This window comes from Pagrus major, chromosome 11, assembly GCF_040436345.1.
Source record: "Pagrus major chromosome 11, Pma_NU_1.0".
In the NCBI taxonomy this organism is placed as follows: domain Eukaryota; kingdom Metazoa; phylum Chordata; class Actinopteri; order Spariformes; family Sparidae; genus Pagrus; species Pagrus major.
Window position 1 is genome coordinate 9,549,192 of NC_133225.1, and position 20,738 is coordinate 9,569,929.

A 20,738-nucleotide genomic window follows, 5' to 3' on the forward strand; every position below is an offset into this window, starting at 1 on the left:
ACACACATTATGTGATTACACATCTTGGGGAGGTCTTTACTCCCTTATGTTTATTTATGTTTGATTTTTTTTAAGAAAAGGGACTGGGTACATTAATCAGCATTCAAACAAATGTAGATGCACCCGAGTTAGCTGAACAGAAGTGTCTCCAGTGATGTCATTCAGTGGTTACGTTGCATTGTGGGTAATGTAAGCACCAGGTTTTGAAAAGCAGTCCAGTGGCATTGCACTCTTTTAACACTGTTGGACAGTTTAAAAACAGATGATCAAAATTGATACAACAGAACTATCGCCATATAAACATTGTTCTTATTTTTCAAAACTTAGCGCCTACATTACCCACAACTCATCCTTGGCACTAAGTGACATCGCTGGAGGCAATTTATCACATGCCGTTTCCTCTGGAGCTACAAAAGGTTTTATACTCTTTTTTTTCACATATGTAGTAGTAATCTTTAAGACCTGTAAACTCACTTTAATGTGTTAAATTGGTGGAGTTACCCCTTTAAGTACTATAACAAAAATATAAATCAAGCTACTACACAAAAATAAAACACAATCACAATGTATGAAAATAAATGTTTATTCTAATGTTTAAAAGAAATCTGCAGAACTATGGAAGTAAAATGACACGCACTAATGACACACTCTCTCTCTCACACACACACGCACACATTGGGTTTTTGGTTAAAAGGACTTAAGTAATAAAATGTTAAAAACTAAATGAGTAAGTTGGTAATACTGATACAAAGCCTCATCGTATTTATATATAAAATAATCTATGAGGTCAGATACAGTCAGATATATGGTCCATCACAGTAAATAGTCATGTTCAGTCGTCAGCACAGAGCCCAGATGTAACACTGTGCTGCTGTTTGCCTCCGAGGTTGTGTCTGTGGGATGCACACTGTTGTCTGAAGCTCTGCCAGAATCTGGATCAGACTCTCTTCCTCCCTCCTGGGCCCTCTCCTCACTGATCAGCTGATCATAAGCAAGGTCATCGCAGTCCACTGGTCTGGATGAGATATTTAGAGATTCTTCCTCTTCCTGGTCAGACACTTGCTGCTTGGCAATAAAGTCTGACTGGAAAAGCGCCTGGATCTGGCTGAGGAAGGGGTCTCCCTCCTCTTCGGGCAGGGGCTCGAGGTATCTGGCCAGAGATGACAGCATCTGAAGGGAGGTGATTAACAGAAGAGGTCAAATGAATTGAGACAAAGTAGAAGCATAAATAAAATAGTTGTTGAAACCACTAGGATGTGTGAACAGCAGCTTGACTGATTGGCTAGACATACCTTCTCCAGACAGGTGAGATGAGAGTCTTTCCGGAAAAATCTGTCCATCTGCACACTCCTACCAAGAGCACAAAAACAGTTTAGATACTCCACCATTAAGCTAAAAAAAGAAAAACTGATCTAAATCACACAAAACAAGTATCAGTATTTGACCACATGTGACTCCTCCAGTCTTGTTTATGACTCACCCGGGTGTTTGACAGTATTTGTGGATGATCCACTGAGCTCTCCTCAACGTCTGTTCCCAGTCTGGAATGTCTTGTGATGACAGGAAGTCGAATCTGTAGGGCAGCTCTGTGGAGTAACCAAGAGAGTCAGCCAGAGAATAAACAGTGCCAATGTGTGCTGAAATCACTGACCTACATTGTCAGTTTGATTTCAAAGCCTCTTGTTCTTGAACTGTTTTGAAGTTTTGAATCGTGTGTGTGTGTGTGGTCAACATACTCTGTGGGCCTGAAGGCTCCTGGCTCTCTTTCACCAACAAGCAAGTAGTTTGGGAGTGGGGGGAGCGATTGGCTGGGTCATACGGGCTCACTATCATCCCGATGAAGGGCGCTCCACCACGTGAGAAATAACTCTGGAACAATCAAGACAAAGGGATCAGATCACACACGCATGCTGAGTCACTCCAGTGTGACTTCTTTGTGTGTTCATTTTACCTGGAACTGGTCCTGTGTGGTAATGTCCCTGACTGAAGGGTTTGGGTGGAAGGAGGGATGCGAGTGGTACCAGCCAACCACACTGAAGCCCAGGGACGACAGCACATCACAGGCCTGTGTCTGAGACAGCGGGTCCATCTCGCACTGCAATCCTGTGCTCACGCTGTTGCATGGCTCTGCCGCACAGATCTGCAGACACACACAGGATTGTTTGCAACAAATTCTAAAAAACTGTACGTGGCAAATAAAACCTCTATCCTCATCTTTTTTCAATTATGCTTTTCACTTCTTTTCCTACCTTTAATATTTTCTCTTCCTCATTGAACGTTCCACCGAGCAGGCCGATGACTTCCCCCCTCGACACGTGGGCATGCTGACAATCACAGCATATTAGATCATTTTTGGAACATTAGAATACAATTAATGAAAGTTAATTAAAGATACACTAAATTAGACATTTATTTCAGATTTTAAAATAACAACAACAGGAAATCATTTATTGACTTGCCTTACAGCTCAGTGGATAAACAAAGGTTCAGTTAATCATTTCCTATATACACAGTATGGAAACATTCCTCAAGCCTCTTAAGACTCTTAACATGTCAGTGCTATCCCAGAGGGAAAATACATACAGCATGTATGGTTGTGTGTATAACATACCATGTCCATTATGAGTAGAGTCTCTGCACACACAATAACCTGGAATGGTGCCTGAGGGGGAAGGAGCAACAAAGAGGAGCTTTTAACACTTGACCACAAAAGACCTGGGGCCAAAGTCTAAACTAAAGCTTCCTAGTACAGAGTTTGCTTCTAGTGACAAAATTCTAAGAAGTTATAATATTTATAAGAATTTTCCCTAAAAGCTAAGACTAAATTCTGGTAAAGATAAAGGTTATGCACAGAGTGTCTCAGCCCTCAAGATAGTTTCCAAGATGAAAAACTGTTAGGAGTAGGGAGGAGGACTTAACGCCAAGGCCAAATTGTTCTTTTATCATTGTTTAACGCTTGTTAATATCACATAGTTTAAGTACGCCAACTAAAATTGCCAGCATGGTAAATAGGCCTGTGTTCTAATATATTTTGTAGCCTATTTTGAAATTGCGTCTTGCAATTTTCATTACAGTGAATAGCATTCATAATTATACCATGTCTTAAAAGAGACTAAATTCTAGGATTAGGTGTATTGATTTCATGGTCTGTTTTCTGTCCATTATCACCAACAGAGCGTTTGTGAATACAGCCCCTGATGCATATGAATCACAACAGTTCAAATAAAATACAATTAAAATAGTTGGTACCATGCTTGTTAATACTGTTTTCAATAAAATAAATAAATGACCACTGACCTGCACATCCTCGCCAAAAAACCTGCAGGGAATCAGCTGGAAGGGATCAAAAGATCTGGAAGAAAAAAGTGTCACTATAAGTATTTACACTTATATAAATATAAGACTGTCAGGAATTGAGCTCATGTTGCATGGATCCATCATGCTCACCCTTTGAACCTGGAGATCTTGCAGGGTTTGGGCTGCTTCTTCATCTCTTCTCTCCGCAGAGCGAGCTCCTCGGCACTGAGATGCTGAAGAAAACCACCCACACGATCAGTAATATACTAAACCCGGTGATCAATACTTTGCTGAACAATTGCAAAGTCCAAACCTCATACGTCTGCCCCTCCAAGTGTTTAGCGTCACACCAGTTTCCCCACAGGTCCCGCACACGCCGCTTCCTGGTCCGCTGTAACATGCAGCCAATCAGTTAACTCAAAATCAAGCAAACTCGCAGTTCAGACACTTTAGGTTTGATGTCAGTTTAGGAGTTGATGTGGACCTACCATGCTCTGCAGTCTCTGGGCCAGCTGGTAGGCCTCTAGCACATCTTTGCCCACCTTTTGCTTGGAGCGGTCCACCACCCTTGGGCGATTATAGATCGCTTGCTCTACAAGAGACAGAGCTTCACGTGAAAAAGGAAGCCAGATCATTTTTTTTAAAAAGAACAGAAGAATTCTGTCAGTAAAGTTACCACAGCTGAAGTTGATGGCTCCAATGAGCTCCAGGTAGGTGTGTATCCTCCCGATGCAGTTGACATCTCCGCAGTTCTTCAGTCCAGGGCGGACTGATGTCTTGTTCAGGTACTTGGGCTTACTCTTCAGCCTGTTGAACAAAGAAAAACACTGATTTTTCTGCTGCAGAGCTGTGGTGGAAGAAATCACCAGACATTTATTCAGTTTTACCACTGATCCAGGATGTAGTTTCGGATCTTGAGGTATCTTTCAGGGGTCTTGGATGGCCGTCCCTCGAAGAACTCTGGGATAGCTTGTTTCTCCTCCTCACTGATGGCCTCCATGTCCATTTCTATTTCCTGCTCAGGGGCCTTCAGCTCCTCCTCTTCATCTTCCTCATCCTCTTCCTCTTCTTCTTCTAGTCTATCAGCTGGACCCTGCTCAGTCTTATCAGCAGAATCTGGGAGGAAAATACAACCACAGTGTAACTTTGCAAAAGAAAAAAGTAGTTACATCATCATAATGGAGCAGTCTTACCTGTGTTGTCACTACAGGCCTCTTCCAGTTGACAAGTCAGTGCTGAGCTCTGAGACTGGGAGCTCTGGCCTTCTTTCTCCTCAGTTATTAGCTCTGAGGCTGTCTGAAGATTATTTGGAGGTAGTAGCGATTCACTCTCATCGCCTCCCTCGTCCAGCCAAGTCTTCTCTGAGCAACGGAGGGAAGACGAGGGTTGAGGACTATGCAAAGTTGCCGAGGTATCCCCAGGTTGCTCCTTTGTCTCAGTCAGATCTGCATCTCCCTGCTCTTCTGTGGGGTTGTGCTGCTCTGGCTCACACAACTCAGTTTTGAGCACAAGCTGCGGTTTATTGTCATCATCTCCATCATCGCTCAGGTCATCAGTGATGTCTACCTCCTCATCTTCTTCATCCGAAGAAAGCTTCTCTATACGAACGGTGTTTGCCAGAGCGGATGCATGACTGGAGGTGGGCTGAGGAGGTTGTGAGTGCAGCGTGGGGCCTGCAGAGGGAGCTGCAGCTCTGGTTTCTGATTTAGCCTGGAAACAAACAAATGAGGAAAGAATTTGTTTATTCTTCATTCTAATTTCCCAAGAATGCATTCTTGTTCGCAATAGAGTTTGAACAATGAGGATAAAACAAGTATAACTTTGAGTCTGTCACCTTGAGTTTGAAATACTGTCTGGCGTAGCTCTTGACCTGAAGAACAGAACGGCTGCCCACCAACTTGGCAATCTTAGTCCACCTTCGACCAAACTGAGCCTGCAGGAAATCACACCTTAGCCACCTGGTATCATAGACAATACACTCACACTAACTCATATATAACCGTTGTTAAATCAACTGCACTTTGACACGCTTACCAATCCCTGCTCAAACAGTTCTTTCTCCTGTTTGGACCAACGAGAAGAGGAGCCAGAGGCTGAGGCAGAAGTCTTTGCTGGAGACCTGAAAATCCGACAGACACAAGCGTGACATGAATGCCAACAACAAAAAGGATGGTGTACTCCGCTCATGTGAATGCTGGAAGAAAATGTACTTACTTCTTCACTTTGGGCTTGTTGTCAGCATCACTTTCCCAGATATGATTTGGAATCTTCTCCCCTGTCAGATAGTATCTACAGATGTGGTTCAGGACCAACAGATTTAATAATGAGCGGTAGGGCTGGGTGATATGGCCTTAAAATAATATTGTGTTATTTTTAGGCTATATCTTGATATTTTGAAATATCCTCAACAGCACTTCATAAATGCTAGGACTGGGCAAGATGTTTTTGAGCAAATACATTGATATCGATACTGGGACAACTTTTTAGGAATGCCATTTGTGATCAATAATCCTCAGTAATGTGGAAATAATGACTAAGTGGGTAAAGACAAGTATTGGAACGAGTAGAACAGTCTTGTAAGTTCATACACGTATGCCATATCATGATATCCAAAATTTAAGACGACATATAGTCTCTTTTCATGTAACAATATAATCACATATATCATATTACCCAGTGCAATCAGTGTTATCTAAACTAAGTACCTGAACAAATATAGAGTACAGTATAGTTCAACTAATAACGTGAAACAAAAAAAACACATTAAAAGAAAAATGTTTGCTAATTTCACTCAAAAAAAACAACAATTAAGTCATTCATCATTCCTTTTTGCACCATTTCTTTCTATTATCTGCATATGTTTATATAATATTATTAAGATTTATGTATTTCCTGTAATTAGAAGTTTAATTGGAGAGCTCTATTAAATCAGCAATATTTGTCAGGACATTCTGCCTTTTTCTCTGTCATGACACTGAAAAGCTTTAGATTAAATTGAAATGCAGTAGACAGTACAGCATCTATCCAGTCAAGCCAAACTGATTTTTTTAATGAATGTGTTTAATTCTTCTGCTCATTCCTGGGTTTGGACTGAAAGGGGAGAAGTCCAGAGGTAGGGACCATAATGTCACAGCCTAAAGCACATCTGTAACAGGAAATTATGCTTTAACCAGTATGATCAATCAACCTATGACACTCTTGAATGTATTATTTTTAACTACCACTATTATGTTGTGTATGTGAGTCTTATATGTCACTGAAAAATGTAGATTTCATCACAGCTCATCAGTCTGCAACTGACGCTACTGAGGACTGTGCAGCCACACGATCTCCAAAGTTGTGTGACGCATTTAGGGACAGTGAAAGGATACTGTTCCTCCAGCAGCATCCTCTCGATGACCTCTCTGTTCTCCGGGCTGATGGAGCTGTCCAGCTCCCAGGGCTGCAGCACAACACAGAGGGGGACACACACACACACACAGTCAGCACAAGCATCCGCAGCCACACAGCTGAAGGGCTGTTAGCTTCGTGAAGTCTTACATACCAGTATACCAGCGCTGCTCTTCCACGCAGACTGTACGAAGTGCTCCTGGACTAAACCTCCTCCATCCAGCTCACTGCAACACAAAGAGCATGAGCTGTCATTAACACAGCACTCGAGGGACAGAGAAGACATCCTACAGGTCAGCTAGCTAACCACAGCTATAACCTGCGCTGTAGGGGACTGAAAACTACAACTAGCTCTCTGTGGACTACAGCACACGAGACAAACATACTGTAAATACATAAATTCAACAGAAACAGTCAATATTGTCACCTTATACTGTTTTCAAACTCGTCTCCCTCGATATCAACATCCAGCTCGTCCTCCATGTTGACGGATGAACGTAAACAACGTAGAGAGGACACAGAGCGCCGGAGGGAGACAGCGTTCATCTCTGCGCACAGCGACACCGTGTGGTGGGAGGTACTAACATCATCCTGCATCACTGTGCCTCTGTTATACTTTGATATTGTGAACAGTTTTTTTTAAAAAAAAGTCACCCATCTAGTTGTTTTTGAAAGCTGGTGTTTTATAAACCCACAGTGATCAGGACATCTCGTTTTGGAAAGTCAAAAGTGATGTCCTGATTCATTTTATTAGTGATTCCTTTAACAAAACCACCTCTTGATACAGCATTTATTCAATGTATTGTTGTTTCTCTTGTATACATAAGGTAATACAGCTGCATGGTAACAAGAACTATGTAAATATGTCTGACAGCTGAGTATATGTGATTTAAGAAAGTAAAAACATTGGGGTACCCAGTGGCTCAGCTGGAAGAGCAGGCGCCCCATGCACAGAGGCTGTCCTCACTGCAGCGGCCCCAGGCTCGACTCCACCCCGCAGACCCCCGCAGCATGCCATCTCCCCACCCTCCCCCGTTTATCCTCAAAATGTTGCTGATTAAGATGCCCTTTGTCACCCCAAAGGTGTCATGTAGCAACATTTTCAATCAGTGGTTTATCCAGTATTTTTTTTATAAATATGTCAAAGGGAGTAAATTCCCTTGAGAGTTACATAACTGACTGGGTGTTCAGTATGATAGGGGTGATGTGCTATCTGATCTGCGTTTGTTCCTTCTTTCTTTCGTTTTAGGTAGGTTTCTCAAGTGTGTGTGTCTTCCTCTTTGTTGAGGCATTGTTTCCTGTTGTTTTTAACTTTCTTATCTCTCCGACCTGTATATACATATATTACTGCTGTCAGTATTTACTGATTTCTCCAGTTGGTTGGAATAATTGAACCACTGTAACCATCTAACATTTCCAACAGCACTTAAAGGCAATGTAATATTGAATCAGAATCAGAAATGCCTCATATAAAGGCAAATTGCCCCACTGGATGTTATTTTATATCAAGAGCATAATGTTAAATACAAAACAGGCTTTAGAAAGTTAGGTTAAGAGGTCCAGTGGTCATTTTCTTCATCAGGATCATCCCATTCATGTCTGTTTTTTACAGTCAGTGAAAAAAATGCATCCATTTTATTGTCCTTTACAAAATAGGCACAATTCAAAATGGGTTAATGAGTGACAAATATAGTATCCCCACTATGGCTGAATATGAAGGGGCCCCCAATAAAAGCCAAAGACAAGGTGAAAGACAAAAAAAAAAAAGGTTTTATTTAGAAATTCACAGTTTCTAATGGCACTACAGTTTTGTAGTAACTCACTCCTGCTCAAAAGTACTGTGCAGCTCTTCAGAGTAATCACAGAGAGAAAGAGAAAAAAAAAAAAAATAGCACTTGACATATAAGGTAGAAAAACAAAAAGGCATGAGAAGTCATACAAAGTGCACACTGCGCTCCTAGAATTTCTGTCCGCGGGGGTTCCTCCCTAGTCGCTGTGTTACGGGATAAGTAGATTTAAAGTAGTCATTCTCATAACTCAGACACACACACATACAGGAGATCAACAACAAAAAATCTCACATGCATACGAATTTACACACACACAGAAGCATAAGATCAGACACATTCAAAAAGGGTAAAAAACAAAACAAAACATGATCTTCTCAGCTTGTGGAAGATACAGAATCACATTAATAGTGTTCCAAATCATACCCATCTTTGCTGCGTTCCCTTTATTCAACAATTCATATTGTGTTACTAATTCAAGGTGGGGCGAACACATAAAGTCAAAGAGCAATGACAAATGAATAAAAGGTTTGGTGTAAAATGAGTGAGGATGCACAGAAAGATCAGCATGTGGACTGATAAAGCATTTCTAATGGGAACATGTTTCGAGTGGTTAATAAAAGCAGGCATATTAAAACTTCTCTTCACAGTCACAGAAAGTCGTGCAATGTGCTGGGCCAGAGGTGACCTTGTTGGATAAAGATATGTTAAAAAAAGAAGGTGGAGCTAATGGTTGAAGAGAAATGATGCTCTTTTTGGAGAGTACAGTTAGAAGAAAAGTCTCCATCTCTGTCAAAATGTAAGACCACACAGAGCCTGTCAGAAACTGCATTTATAAAGAAAAAACATGCATTTCAATTTTATTTAAAAAAAAAAAAAAAAAACAACAACATGAAAACCCCCTCGACAGGGTGAATTAAAATCTTTTAGTTAGCAACAGATGTTGAAACAAGCACACACACACACACTCACACACACAACGGGACAATAAACACTCAGTTTAGCCCTTTCCCCTACTTTTAACCACCCAGCAGCTCTGAACATATACATATGCAGCAGTGTGAAGATCCTGAGAAGTCTGTAGTTATTGTAAATCAACACTGTCTTGGTGTTTATATAATGCTGCTGCAGGACATGTGACTGCTATCATGCTTGTCTGATTTTACAGGCTGGCTGAGGCAAACAGAATTCGGGGCTGTTATAATATAAGAGCTCAAGTTAAAATGTACCAAAAAAGAAAAAATATGCTTGAGCCATCCCCCATGGTCATGTGTAAGTATGGTTAAATGTATTGCACTGTTATATCTCTATGTAACATACTCGCATGGATAAACTACTGTGACACTGCAGGTTTGGGAGACTGGAGCCAGTATTTTAGAAAAATCTGTAGTCATTTAAATAAATAAATAGATAAATAAAACTGGCCTGTCAGACTCAGCTGCAGGGTCCCAGTAGTGTGTGTGTGTGTGTGTGTGTGTGTGTGTGTGAGACGTTAAGTGTAAACATTCAGCTTTGCCACCTAATGTGCTCCTGTACCCTGAACAGGAAACATTTGCCTCCATAATGGTTGTAAGAACAAACCAACCACACCAGCAACAATAAGAGAGGAACATGGCTCAGTTACGGAAGAAAGAAATAATAAAATATAGCAGTAGACGACAATAAAAAACCTCCAGCTTGTTCAAACCCATTTTACCTCTCTTGCAGTCACAATATCTACTGTAACAGAGCAATTTCTCTTCATTTGTGGCATCAATCAGTATTAAATTCTATTCAGGATCTCCAACCTGCTGCATCTGTATTTGTAATATGAGGTTAAATGGGAAACTAAACTGAAAGGACTAACACTTTTGGACTGTTTCACCCCCATGCAAAATTATGTTCTTCATTCAGCTCTGATGCTTGGTTTGGAACAGACTGACAGAGACAGAGGAGGAGGAACAGAGATTCTGGTGTACAGTGACAGTGTGGTCCCATACAAACACCTGCAGTCATGTTAGGATGAAGTACGAAGACAGAATGTGATCAAACGATGGCGATGAAGGACAGAAGGAACAAAGGAAAAGAGAAGTAGTTTGTCATGCTCTCGTCACGCAGTTCTCTCGCATTTCATACAAAGAGCAGCCTCTAATACCTCTCCATGTTCCCGTGGGTGAAGGACTGTAGAGCTGAGACCAGCACCTCTCCTCACTGTGCTCAGAGTGGAGATATAAACGCTCACTGGTGCTTGGCTCTCAGGGGACAATGTGCTTATCCAGTAGAAAAACAAAAAAAAAACACACTTGAATGGATTTGACTTGTATCATGTTTCTCTCCCCACCACAGTGTCCACATGAACTATTTTTTAAAATGTTTTGAGCATTAAGAGGTCCAGAACAGATATAAAGGCACATAACCGTAAACAGGTCTTTGACAGGAGTGGATCAGGACCGGATGATGTGGAGCTACTGCTGCCATAGCCACTTCAGTTCCACGGTGCGCCTCGGAGCTCATGGGAAATGTGGTTCTTTGGGATGCAGTAAGACCTCATCTCCTTACTATGTAAGTCTGCTACCATATAGTGTGTGTATGTATGTGTGGTTGTGAGTAGAAAGTTGTGTAAAAGTGTAAGTGTTCAGACATGTCCGGTGACTGCTGTCACCCCGATGGTCCCAACACTGATCTCCTTGTTTCCCTTCATAAGCTGCTGCAGGCTGGGCAGAGAGCCGACGCTGCCCTTCGTCATGGTGGGAAACTGCAGCTCCGTCTGCCGCGTCTTCCGCCGCTTGATGGAGCGCTTCTCCTGGCGGGACTTGGCGGCGGTCTGCTGGAGGTGGAAAGGCAGGCTGAGACCGTTGCACAGGCCAGGGGAGGGGTAGATGGGGGAGGGAGGGGGGAGGCGGCTTGTGTAGGACTCCTCGGAGTGGGTGGACGAGCTGCAGCTGCTGCTTTCCGAGGGGAGCTCCTTGGAGGTGCAAGCAGGCAGTGATGACAACTCCGCTGCTATAAGAGGGGGAGGAGGTGGTGGGATAGAAGGAGGAGGAAGAAGGGGAAGAAGAGGGAGAGGAAGGGGAGGAGGAGGAGGAGGGGGTGGCAGCGATGGCGGCACAGGGAGGCATGGTTGAAAACCGTTGCACTTTATCTCCCCGTTTGTGAGCGGAGGAGACGGTTCAGATGTCTTTAGAATCTCAACCTTGTCCAAAGACTTTGTCTTGCAGCGTTTTTTCTACAGAAGAACACAAGACAGGAGGAGCAGATGATTAAAAAAACATTAAGAAAAAGCCAGGACACACTTAAAAATGTTAAGCCATATTAACCACTTTTATGCTGGATACTGGGGTCACACAATGGATCAAAGAAGGGTTGGAAAGTTTAACAGGGAATGATGGAATTTAAATAAAGCATTTATAACAGACCCTAATGCTGTGCTGTTTACACACAGTTCACTGGTTTAATTCACCTCATTGAATGTTTTCATGCAAGGATATGGTGTACTGGATTGAGCTGCACCTTAGATCATTTTCATTATAAAATAATCTACCGATTATTTGCATGGTTAATCGTTTAGTCTATAACATGTTAATTGCAAAAATGGCCAATCAATCTAAAACCCAAAGACTCTTCATTTATTATCAAAGAAGACAAAGAAAAACAGCTGTGCTGCTTGCTAAAACCAGCAAATGTTCAACATTTTTACTTGGAAATGAGTAAAACAAATGATCAAAACAGTAAGCGATTAATTTTCTTTCAATAGACTAATTATTAATCATTGGAGTTGTAGCTGCAGAAGAGGTGTGTGGCAGGTTTTACATTGTGACACACTTGCTTTAAAGCTTGTTTTCAAAGTCAAAAATAAGTCCACAGAGTCAACAGAGAAGTGGTTAACAGGTATTTGGAGTGGGCTGAACATTAACACTCTTCAGCTGCTCCCTTCCTTATCTTGGCTACTTCCACTGAGAGCAGAAATGAGTGACTGACGAAGAAGAAGAAGTCATGCCCTGCTCTTACACACTTATTGCACAGACTGACTGACACTAGAAAACACACAGCAGCCGTGGCAGCCAACAGCAGCAGTCGGAAACAGACACTGTACCTTTTTCTCTGGAGAAAACCTTAGAGGTTCTACAATGTACAAGTCATCTGGACCTACTGGGGAGGGGAGAGAGGGGCCAGGTTAATGATGGAATGGGAAACAGGAATACATACATGTAACAAGCATGAAGTGACCTTGCAAGTAGTTTCATTAAAAAATGCATCTGCAAAAATACATATTCTGATCATGGCTTCATGTCTGAAGAAAACACAAGAAATTTGACTAAAACTAAACTAAACTATTACCAATTACTACTTGCAAATGTCTACCATGAGCCAGCAAAGCATCATGCTATTATTATACTCCTTAAGCCTGCATGTGCACACAAGCTGGCAATGACAGCCTCTCAGCCTCAAGGGCAATCTCTCTCTCTCTCTCTCTCTCTCTCTCTCTCTCTCTCTCTCTCTCTCTCTCTCTCTCTCTCTCTCTCTCTCTCTCTCTCTCACACACACACACACACACACACACACACACACTCTCTCTCTCTCACTCACTCTCACACACACACACACACACACTTGAGGGATAATGAACAGCAGGGGGAGTTTTTGGTTTCATGAGTCTTTATTCTTTCATTGTTTGCACCAGCCTCTTCCTGTGGGCTCCAGGCACATATCAGCAACTAAGCATGGCAACATGTGTGAGAGGAGATTAAGACAGAATGAGAGCTGAAAAAGAGAGAAAGAACGAAGAAAGACTGGAGTGGATGTGGACAGTTATGTGCTAAGAGCTGCAGCCATCTGACACAACTAGCCTGAAAAGGGCGACAGCAGCGATGATGTTGCTTATGTTTCAATGACAAGGGCAGAGGGAGAAACACCACAGAGAGAAAAACAGAGGAGGGACGTGTCTGTAGAGTGTGTAGGTGTGTGTGTTTAGGAGACGGGGCTCTTACCTTCTGTAGAGGACAAGTGGAACGACTTGGAGCGAACAAGCGGGCAGGTCACCCTGCGCTTTAGGCTCATATCGTCATAGGAGGAGAAGCATCTGACAAGAAAAGATAACATTTTTAAAGTGTTTATATTGTCACTAATGCAGCTTCTGACAGTTAGTGGCAGGCCAGGAATACAGCATTTAGAAAGCAGATTACAAGGGAAGCAAAAATGTGATTTAATACACCCTATTTAAAAGCAGCAACACTAAACAGGATGTAGGGCATCATAATGACAGACCTGAGGAGGGTAGAACAACAATCTTATAAATAACTCTGAATAAAAAGATCTGTCTATTCATGTGTTGCAGGAATGTCTGTGACAAACCTCTTCGGGCTTGGGTAGTGGTTGCTCTTGGGAAGGGCAGCAGCGTTGATGCTCGGGCTGGGAGAGGAGCTGCGGCAGCACTGCAGACACAGCAGGAGGCCTAGAGCCAGACACAGAACCAGAGAGACCACCAGGTAGCTCTGACGGTCAGATACCTGCAGAGAAAAGGTTCAACAGTTAAAGTACACATACATATAATGTCTTTTCCCACATAAAATGACAAAGCATGGATTAAATATTACATCTGTAGGTTGCTACAACAGCAGGTTGAGCATTTAAGACTCTGCTCTGAATTAGAAAACCTTGTAATTAATAGTTTGTCCCCAAAGAAAAAAAAAGTTTTGCAGGAATTAATTCACTTGTAAACTCAAGACTAAAATAATCTGCTTTAGTCTCTCCTGAGTTTTTCCTCACTTGCAATGATGGATAGAGTTATTCAGGTATGCTAAAATCTTTCATTGTCTCCCAGATTTTACACTTTGTCACGCTACCAACTAGTCAGCTATTAGTCTTGGAAGGAGGTCCCTCCTCCTTTTGTGATCTTTCCCAAGGTTTCTCCTCCTTACTAAGGTTTTATTGGGACTTTTTCCTTCCTGTTTAAGGGTGTTACCCTTGGTTTCTGTCTAATTTGGACCTGTGAAGCAGTTCTTTTGATTAAGGACAATACAAATGAGCTGTTCTTCTACCAGAAACTTTCCACTTTTTTCTCTCAAGGGAACCTGCAAAGAGTCTGAAATAAAAAGTATATTCTCCTGTCTTTTAAGATAATATGGCACATTTTTATATTTTATTAAATCTAATAGGAATATATTCCCAGCTGTGTCTGCTCACTACATTCTTTGTGCATGTATCTTTCTTAAAACTATATGTTTCTTATATAATCTACTCCTTATGGGTACAAAATGTCCTCTTTTATCAGTTGTACTGTAGCTGTATGCTCTCAATGGAGGTCAAAAGGATAACCTTTGAACTCAGCTGCTGAACATGAAAAGTTAAAAGTTTTGAGGAGTTGACAGACTGAATTCTGAGAATGACCTATGGAAATACTTGTGTGTTTTGCATGGTCTCCAAATGTTGCTATATGGTGGCCTTGTGTGAATGCTATCATGCTCTCTCTGTATTTATATGGCCCACACAGCGGCATCTGTCTTTCTCACAATAGTATCACCGACAGCTAATAAACCATTTCTGAACAAACCTTTTTTTTTGTCTCATGTCTCAGCTAACGATTCTCTGGAGTGGTTACAGAAATTAAAATAATAATAAGTCGTATAATTTGTCCATGTTTTTTCAGCTATCATCTTCTCAGTATTTGCCTTTTTTAAATTTGTTTAAAAAAGTGCTGCACAGCCTCATTTCCATATGGTCTGTTCAGTCCGACTTCAAACATCTTGTGATCATTATGCGCCACGTGGAGGAAGTCAAACACATTTCTGATTTTGGTTTGTGTTCGGGCCCGGGCAGTTCAGCAGAGAAAACAAACAGTTTGATGAATAGTGTTGTACTCCAAACAACCACTGTGGTGTTCATACGATCCACCAGAAACACCCTTTATATAGATGATTATTGTCCTCAGAGAAATAAAATCACTGAACTGAACACTGTACACAAATTATTAGCTTGGATGTATATTACAGTGTTAGTCAGCTCTCAAAACTAGTACGGTAAACAGACATTATGAACTGATTGTGTGAACCTGTAATCACTATATATGGAGCAGGTTACACAACAACAATCACTGATAGAAGTACAGTGGGTTACCTCTCTCTGCAGCTGCCCCACTGTTGCGGTAAGATTGAGCATCAGTTTAGTCACGTTCTCAAGCTGACTCTGCAACACCTGGATTGAATCTGTCTGCTTCTGGTCCTGAAACACACAAGTCACTCATTTAAGTCTTTACTATCAGACAAAGGTAAACTATGAGACTATATTGTCTGTTTTTTATGCTTTAACTTGTCTCGCTCTGAGCAACATTGTTTAAACTCACCTGCTCCTCAGCAATGCGGGAGGTGTTCTGCAGTTTGATGATGGTCTTATTGAACGCTCTCTGCATCTCTTCCATCTGTTTACGGTATCTAAGCAACACAAGTGCAAAAATTAAAACCTGTTAAAGTGCCCTTGCACAGATTTTGAGTTCATGGTATGAGCACTGGTCATATTAGTTGAATAAGCAATGAAAAAAAGTTATAAGTTAAGTTATTAAGTTATCAATGTGTCATTTGAAGTTTCAATGGTTTACCTCTGGCTGAGCTCCTCCAGGTACCGGCTTGAGAGACTCATGTTCATCTCCAGGGCTTTGATCCTGTTGTTCAGCCTCATGAACACACTCTCCTTCTGGCTGGAGCCATGCACCGCTCCCCCGTTCAATAACACACCGTTCCCATTCACTCCTCCACCATTATAATCTCCTCCATTCTGCAGCTCTGCGTAGAAGTCTGTGGCCGTCCGGTGGACGTTCCCATTGGTGGACAACAGGTCCTCGTCCACCGAATCTTCCACCCGATGGGGCTCTCCAGTCTGAGTGAGAGAGTCCCCCTGCTCCAGGTGAGCCTGAGAAGTCTGGACACTGTGTCTCTGTGAGTCCCCACTGTCGGTGCCTGACTTTATTGAGTCTGTGTGAGCGTCTGTCAGTACGGGAGCTGCTGGCAGCTCAGTGGGAGGGGGGATAAGGTCTTCGGGCCTGGATGCAGTGGGAAGCGGATGAACTGGCTGCTCCATGACAGGAGGAACCACAACACCAGGAGAGGCTGTCTCAGAGGCTACAGGCTGTGGGGGAGCGCTGACAGCGAGGATGGGGGTGGCACTGCTGGCCTGTTGCGTCTCTGGGATGGAGATGGCTTGGAGGGGTGGAGTGGGGACAGGGTCCAGAGCTGCATCTTTAATTGGAGGGAGCAGCTTCTCCTCATGGGTGGGGGTAGGCCACATCAGGGAGCTGTGGCTGTCTGAGAAACTGTGAGGGGGGATGGTGGTGGTTCTACTTGGCTCTAGGTGGGTGTTGAGCTCTGGAGTGTGTGTGTCAGGGGTGTGAGTGTTGGGATGTGTTACATGCACCTCACCCAGGATTTTGCCCTCATTTTGGGGCAACTCGGGTTCTGGAGCCTTTTCTGTGAGGGGGAGGGCTTCTTTAACAGGTGTGGGAACAGGGGGAGGGATCAGTGGAGGTGTGTGCGTGAGGGAAGGGGTGTTTGCATCAGGATGTGTCTGTGTTTGAGTGCTCAGCTGCCTCCGCCTGAGGCTGCGGAGTCTCTCCTTGGCCAGCCTGGCGGAGCACCAGCGGTGGAGCAGCTCTGGCAGGGTGGCCATGCAGGACAGAGACAGGGAGGAGAAGGAGGAGAAAGGACAGTAAGTCTGGTTCTCCCACTGGTTCCTGTCTGCCTCCCTCCTCGTCTCCTCCTCTCTCTTCTCTTCCTCTTCCTCCCCCTCCTCCTCCATCAGGGTGACAGTAGACTGTCTGGGCTCTTCATCATCCTCCTCCTCCTCGACCAGAGTGACAATCTGTCTGTCCTCATGTGAGTCTGTTGATGGAGGGAAAGGGTCACTGGAGACAGCAGATTCCTCCTGGGTTGCAGGCTGTTCTGGTTCTGCAGGCTCCAGTCTGGAAGAAAGACACAGAGACAAATTTAGAAGCATATTAGCAGAAGTATTGTGTTTTTGGAGGGTTATAGAAGAAAAAAATTAACTCATCCTTCTGTGACATGAATCAATTAACATTCATAATGGTTGATTGGTCTTACACTGCCGCATCAGGAGGTGTTTCAGCTGGTTTAGTTGTAACTTCAGTGCCCTCCTTCTCACTCCCCTCTGATGTTGTATTACCTGGTATTAGGACAAACACAACTATTAACAAACTCAGAGCAGGAGTTTGATTCACTTGGTTGCTGTTCAAGACTGCACAGAACAATGTAACTTGCAGTGGCAGGTTACTCCCCAACCCCATGTGGCTGTAGGAGTGAGGAACAGAGACTCTTTTTGCTGCAGGCCCATGTTTGGGAAAGTCAGAAATAATGTGAACCAGTCTAGTCCAGTTTGAACTGAACTCTCTCCCACACTGTCTCCCTCCCTGCTTGCTCTGCGGGTGTAAATGGAAATCAGAAGTGTAACTTTGCAGAGCAGCAGTACAACTTTTTAAACACAATGATGACTTTGTGGACTCCATTTAAATAAAGAACACATGTTGTGTACTAATACAACAAATATAAAACTCCTTTTAGAATGAATGTACATGTGTTCTGCTTTCGTTTATTTAGAGAAACGCAAATCTTAAAAAAAATAATAAAGAAGCAAACAAAGTGCAACAAAGTTTAAAACTAGGTGAAATCTGTGCGTCAGGCTGCACTGAATCAACACTGTGTGATAAATGGGAGAAACAGGCTTGGCGTCATAGGCCTCCCCCAGTCTTAATTCATCGTATTTCTCTGCCAAGAAGTAAACCACAGATAGTCAAAGTTCTGTTGAAGTTCTGCTAAAGTTCTGCTGAAGCGCTGCTGGAGCGCTGCTGGAGACCTCCTGCCAAAGGCCAAATAAACATCGTGTTCTGTCAGCATATTATATATATATATATATATGTATATATATATATATATATATATATATATATATATATATATGTATATATATATATATATATATATATATATATATATATATATATATATATATATATATATATATATATATATATATATATATATATATATACATATATATACATACATACATATATATACATACATACATATACATACATACATATATATACACACACACACACACACAAGAGCATTCAAGGCAATGCATATGCTTGTGCTTTAAAGGAGGAAACATAGTGACCTAGTTTTAGAGGCAGTTAATGTAAACAATATGTGGAAAGACAGGCAGCTAGAGAGAGAGAGAGGAAGAAAAAGGGCAGCTGAGCAGAGAGCAGGAAAAAGGGGGTTGTTCGGTGGTTTTCTATACATTCTTTAAAATGTTCTGTGGAAGAAAATGTGAGTAAGTGTGTTTCAATGAACTTGTGTTTCTGTATTTGCAATGAATGAAAAGGACAAGTATGACATGGCATCAAAACTGGATGAGTGACTCATGCCAAACAATAGTATGAGAGTTTCAGTTTTTTTTATTTTTTTTTTATGAGAGCTGATGTGGAAATGATCAATAGTTTTATGGATGAACCAGTTATACTTGTCAAGGTGTGGTTGCTCAAAGAGAATAACAGCAACTAGATGGCAGAGCCTCGTTTCCAAATAAAAAAGAAGGCTGGTTCAATTTTTCCTAAGAACTACAGATAAAGAGTGCACATATTTCAGCTGTCGAACTGATAACTAAACCAAACCATCTTAAAAGAAAAACAAATGTTTGCACCAATGCATCCCACATGCCACAGACCACGACAGCATTGCCATTGTCAGACATTAGTCTTCCCACATTAGAATGATAAGATAGGATTTAGGTAGCAAATTAGAAAAGTGGACATGTGTTGACATGAAAGGTGACGCAGGAAGAAAAACAGGATGCATCAAGTGGAAGAGGGATGAGTACCTCCTGTTTCTGTTCCACCCTCCTGATCTGGTTTGCCGCCCAGCACGTTAGCAGCAATGTTGTTTACCATGTTTAGGATGGCATCTAGAAGAAAAAAAAAACCCACACTGCAGTTATTCTGAAAGGCATAAGGGTTCCTGGTAAATGAGTAGACACACAGCAGCTTGCGGTCCAATTCAATGAAAGCGCAAGTTTTGGCATTTGTTGTTCCTTTTTTTCTCTAACTCTCCTCTCTGACGCTGTAGTTGCAGTAATTCCCCTATTTAACTTTCCTGTCTTGAACTTTCTTTTCCAGGTAGTAATGGTTGTAATGTTTGAGCACTGAAGAATTTGTGTGTACAGTATCTGTTCGTGTGTGTGCACAAGTCCTTCCTTTGCTAAATCAGGAGACAGGAGACAGAGGGGCACCAGTGTGCACGTGTGTGTGTGTGTGCGTGTGTGTGTGTGTGTGTGTGTGTGTGTGTGTGTGTGGTTTAAAAAGTCTTGTGCAAGCTCAACATTTCTAGAACCCAAACCCCAGAATACATCTGTGTGATTATGTGCGTTACCAATTCTGAGGAAATATTCAACACTGACTTACAAGGAATCAGTCCATAACTCACTGCTGTTTCCTTTGGTTGCTGCACCAACGACTGGGAAAGCTGTGCATCCTGGTAATTACTTTCCTCTAACTACAGTATCACATTCAACGGACCACTTAAATTAACATTTCAGGATTTGAAGCCTCCAAACTATACACTGCCACCACAAACTGCAACAGAATGAGGAAGCATTCACTGCAGGACAGTAGTAAATACAAGTCTTCAAAAATGTTCTCCAACCCTTTAAAACCTAGAGTAACATGTTCGGTAGTACTTTATAATAACCATCATCAATAAATGGTAAATTTATAGTAAATTAAACTTGAGTTAGTCATTATTTCACTGTTAATAAATAATGAAATGCTTGATTAAACATTCATTACGCAAACAAACAATGGATCTAATCTTTGCTTATTTTCAACCATGTTGTAGCTTATTTGATGTACGTTAGTCTTCATTAATGTAGCCATTTATGCATGTCTGAGTCTTTGTGTACGTACTTGTTGCTGAGCCGAGCAGGTTTTTGGAGGCCTTGTCCTCTGATGGTTGGTAGCCAGGAGGATAGTCTGAGGAAAAACGACATACTGTTTTTTTAAATAGAATTTTACCAAAAAAATATAACAAAACACTGCCAGAGTTGAGGAGTCTGTAAAGAAAACTCAGGTGCAAAAGGTCAGCTGTTATTAATAGTTAACTCAAGCCTGAGGTATTTGGTGATTAAGCTGAAGAGCAAGAATGTCATTTGACTCTCTACTCAGGGTCCTTTGTTGTCTAATTTGCAGCACTTTTATTTGTTCTTCCAGGTGAGGCAGTTTAA

General features: G+C 42.0%; 2 protein-coding genes across 4 annotated transcripts in view; both read right to left on the reverse strand.

Moving 5' to 3' along the window:
- Positions 1-567: 567 nt before the first annotated feature.
- On the reverse strand, positions 568-7,184 carry mysm1 (Myb-like, SWIRM and MPN domains 1). The gene is made up of 20 exons (XM_073477101.1): positions 7,115-7,184; positions 6,842-6,914; positions 6,669-6,739; positions 5,512-5,586; positions 5,332-5,416; positions 5,132-5,230; positions 4,491-5,007; positions 4,185-4,413; positions 3,974-4,104; positions 3,786-3,889; positions 3,611-3,688; positions 3,448-3,530; positions 3,298-3,352; positions 2,612-2,662; positions 2,250-2,324; positions 1,952-2,140; positions 1,737-1,869; positions 1,481-1,586; positions 1,293-1,350; positions 568-1,170 (listed from the first exon to the last, which is right to left on the reverse strand). The coding sequence occupies exons 1-20, from the start codon at positions 7,168-7,170 to the stop codon at positions 814-816; spliced, it is 2,625 nt and encodes an 874-aa protein (XP_073333202.1). The 5' UTR covers positions 7,171-7,184; the 3' UTR covers positions 568-813.
- Positions 7,185-8,905: 1,721 nt separating this feature from the next.
- suco (SUN domain containing ossification factor) overlaps positions 8,906-20,738 on the reverse strand; it is a 41,199-nt gene continuing 29,366 nt past the window's right edge. For all 3 annotated transcript variants that reach the window (XM_073477100.1, XM_073477099.1, XM_073477098.1), the window contains 10 exons: positions 20,422-20,487; positions 19,341-19,424; positions 17,540-17,621; positions 16,045-17,400; positions 15,793-15,880; positions 15,567-15,671; positions 13,806-13,960; positions 13,442-13,533; positions 12,547-12,602; positions 8,906-11,679 (listed from right to left, as the gene is read on the reverse strand). In XM_073477100.1, coding sequence (XP_073333201.1) covers positions 11,089-11,679; positions 12,547-12,602; positions 13,442-13,533; positions 13,806-13,960; positions 15,567-15,671; positions 15,793-15,880; positions 16,045-17,400; positions 17,540-17,621; positions 19,341-19,424; positions 20,422-20,487 — 2,675 coding nt within the window. In that variant the 3' untranslated portion in view covers positions 8,906-11,088. The remainder of the gene's footprint in view (positions 11,680-12,546; positions 12,603-13,441; positions 13,534-13,805; positions 13,961-15,566; positions 15,672-15,792; positions 15,881-16,044; positions 17,401-17,539; positions 17,622-19,340; positions 19,425-20,421; positions 20,488-20,738) is intronic.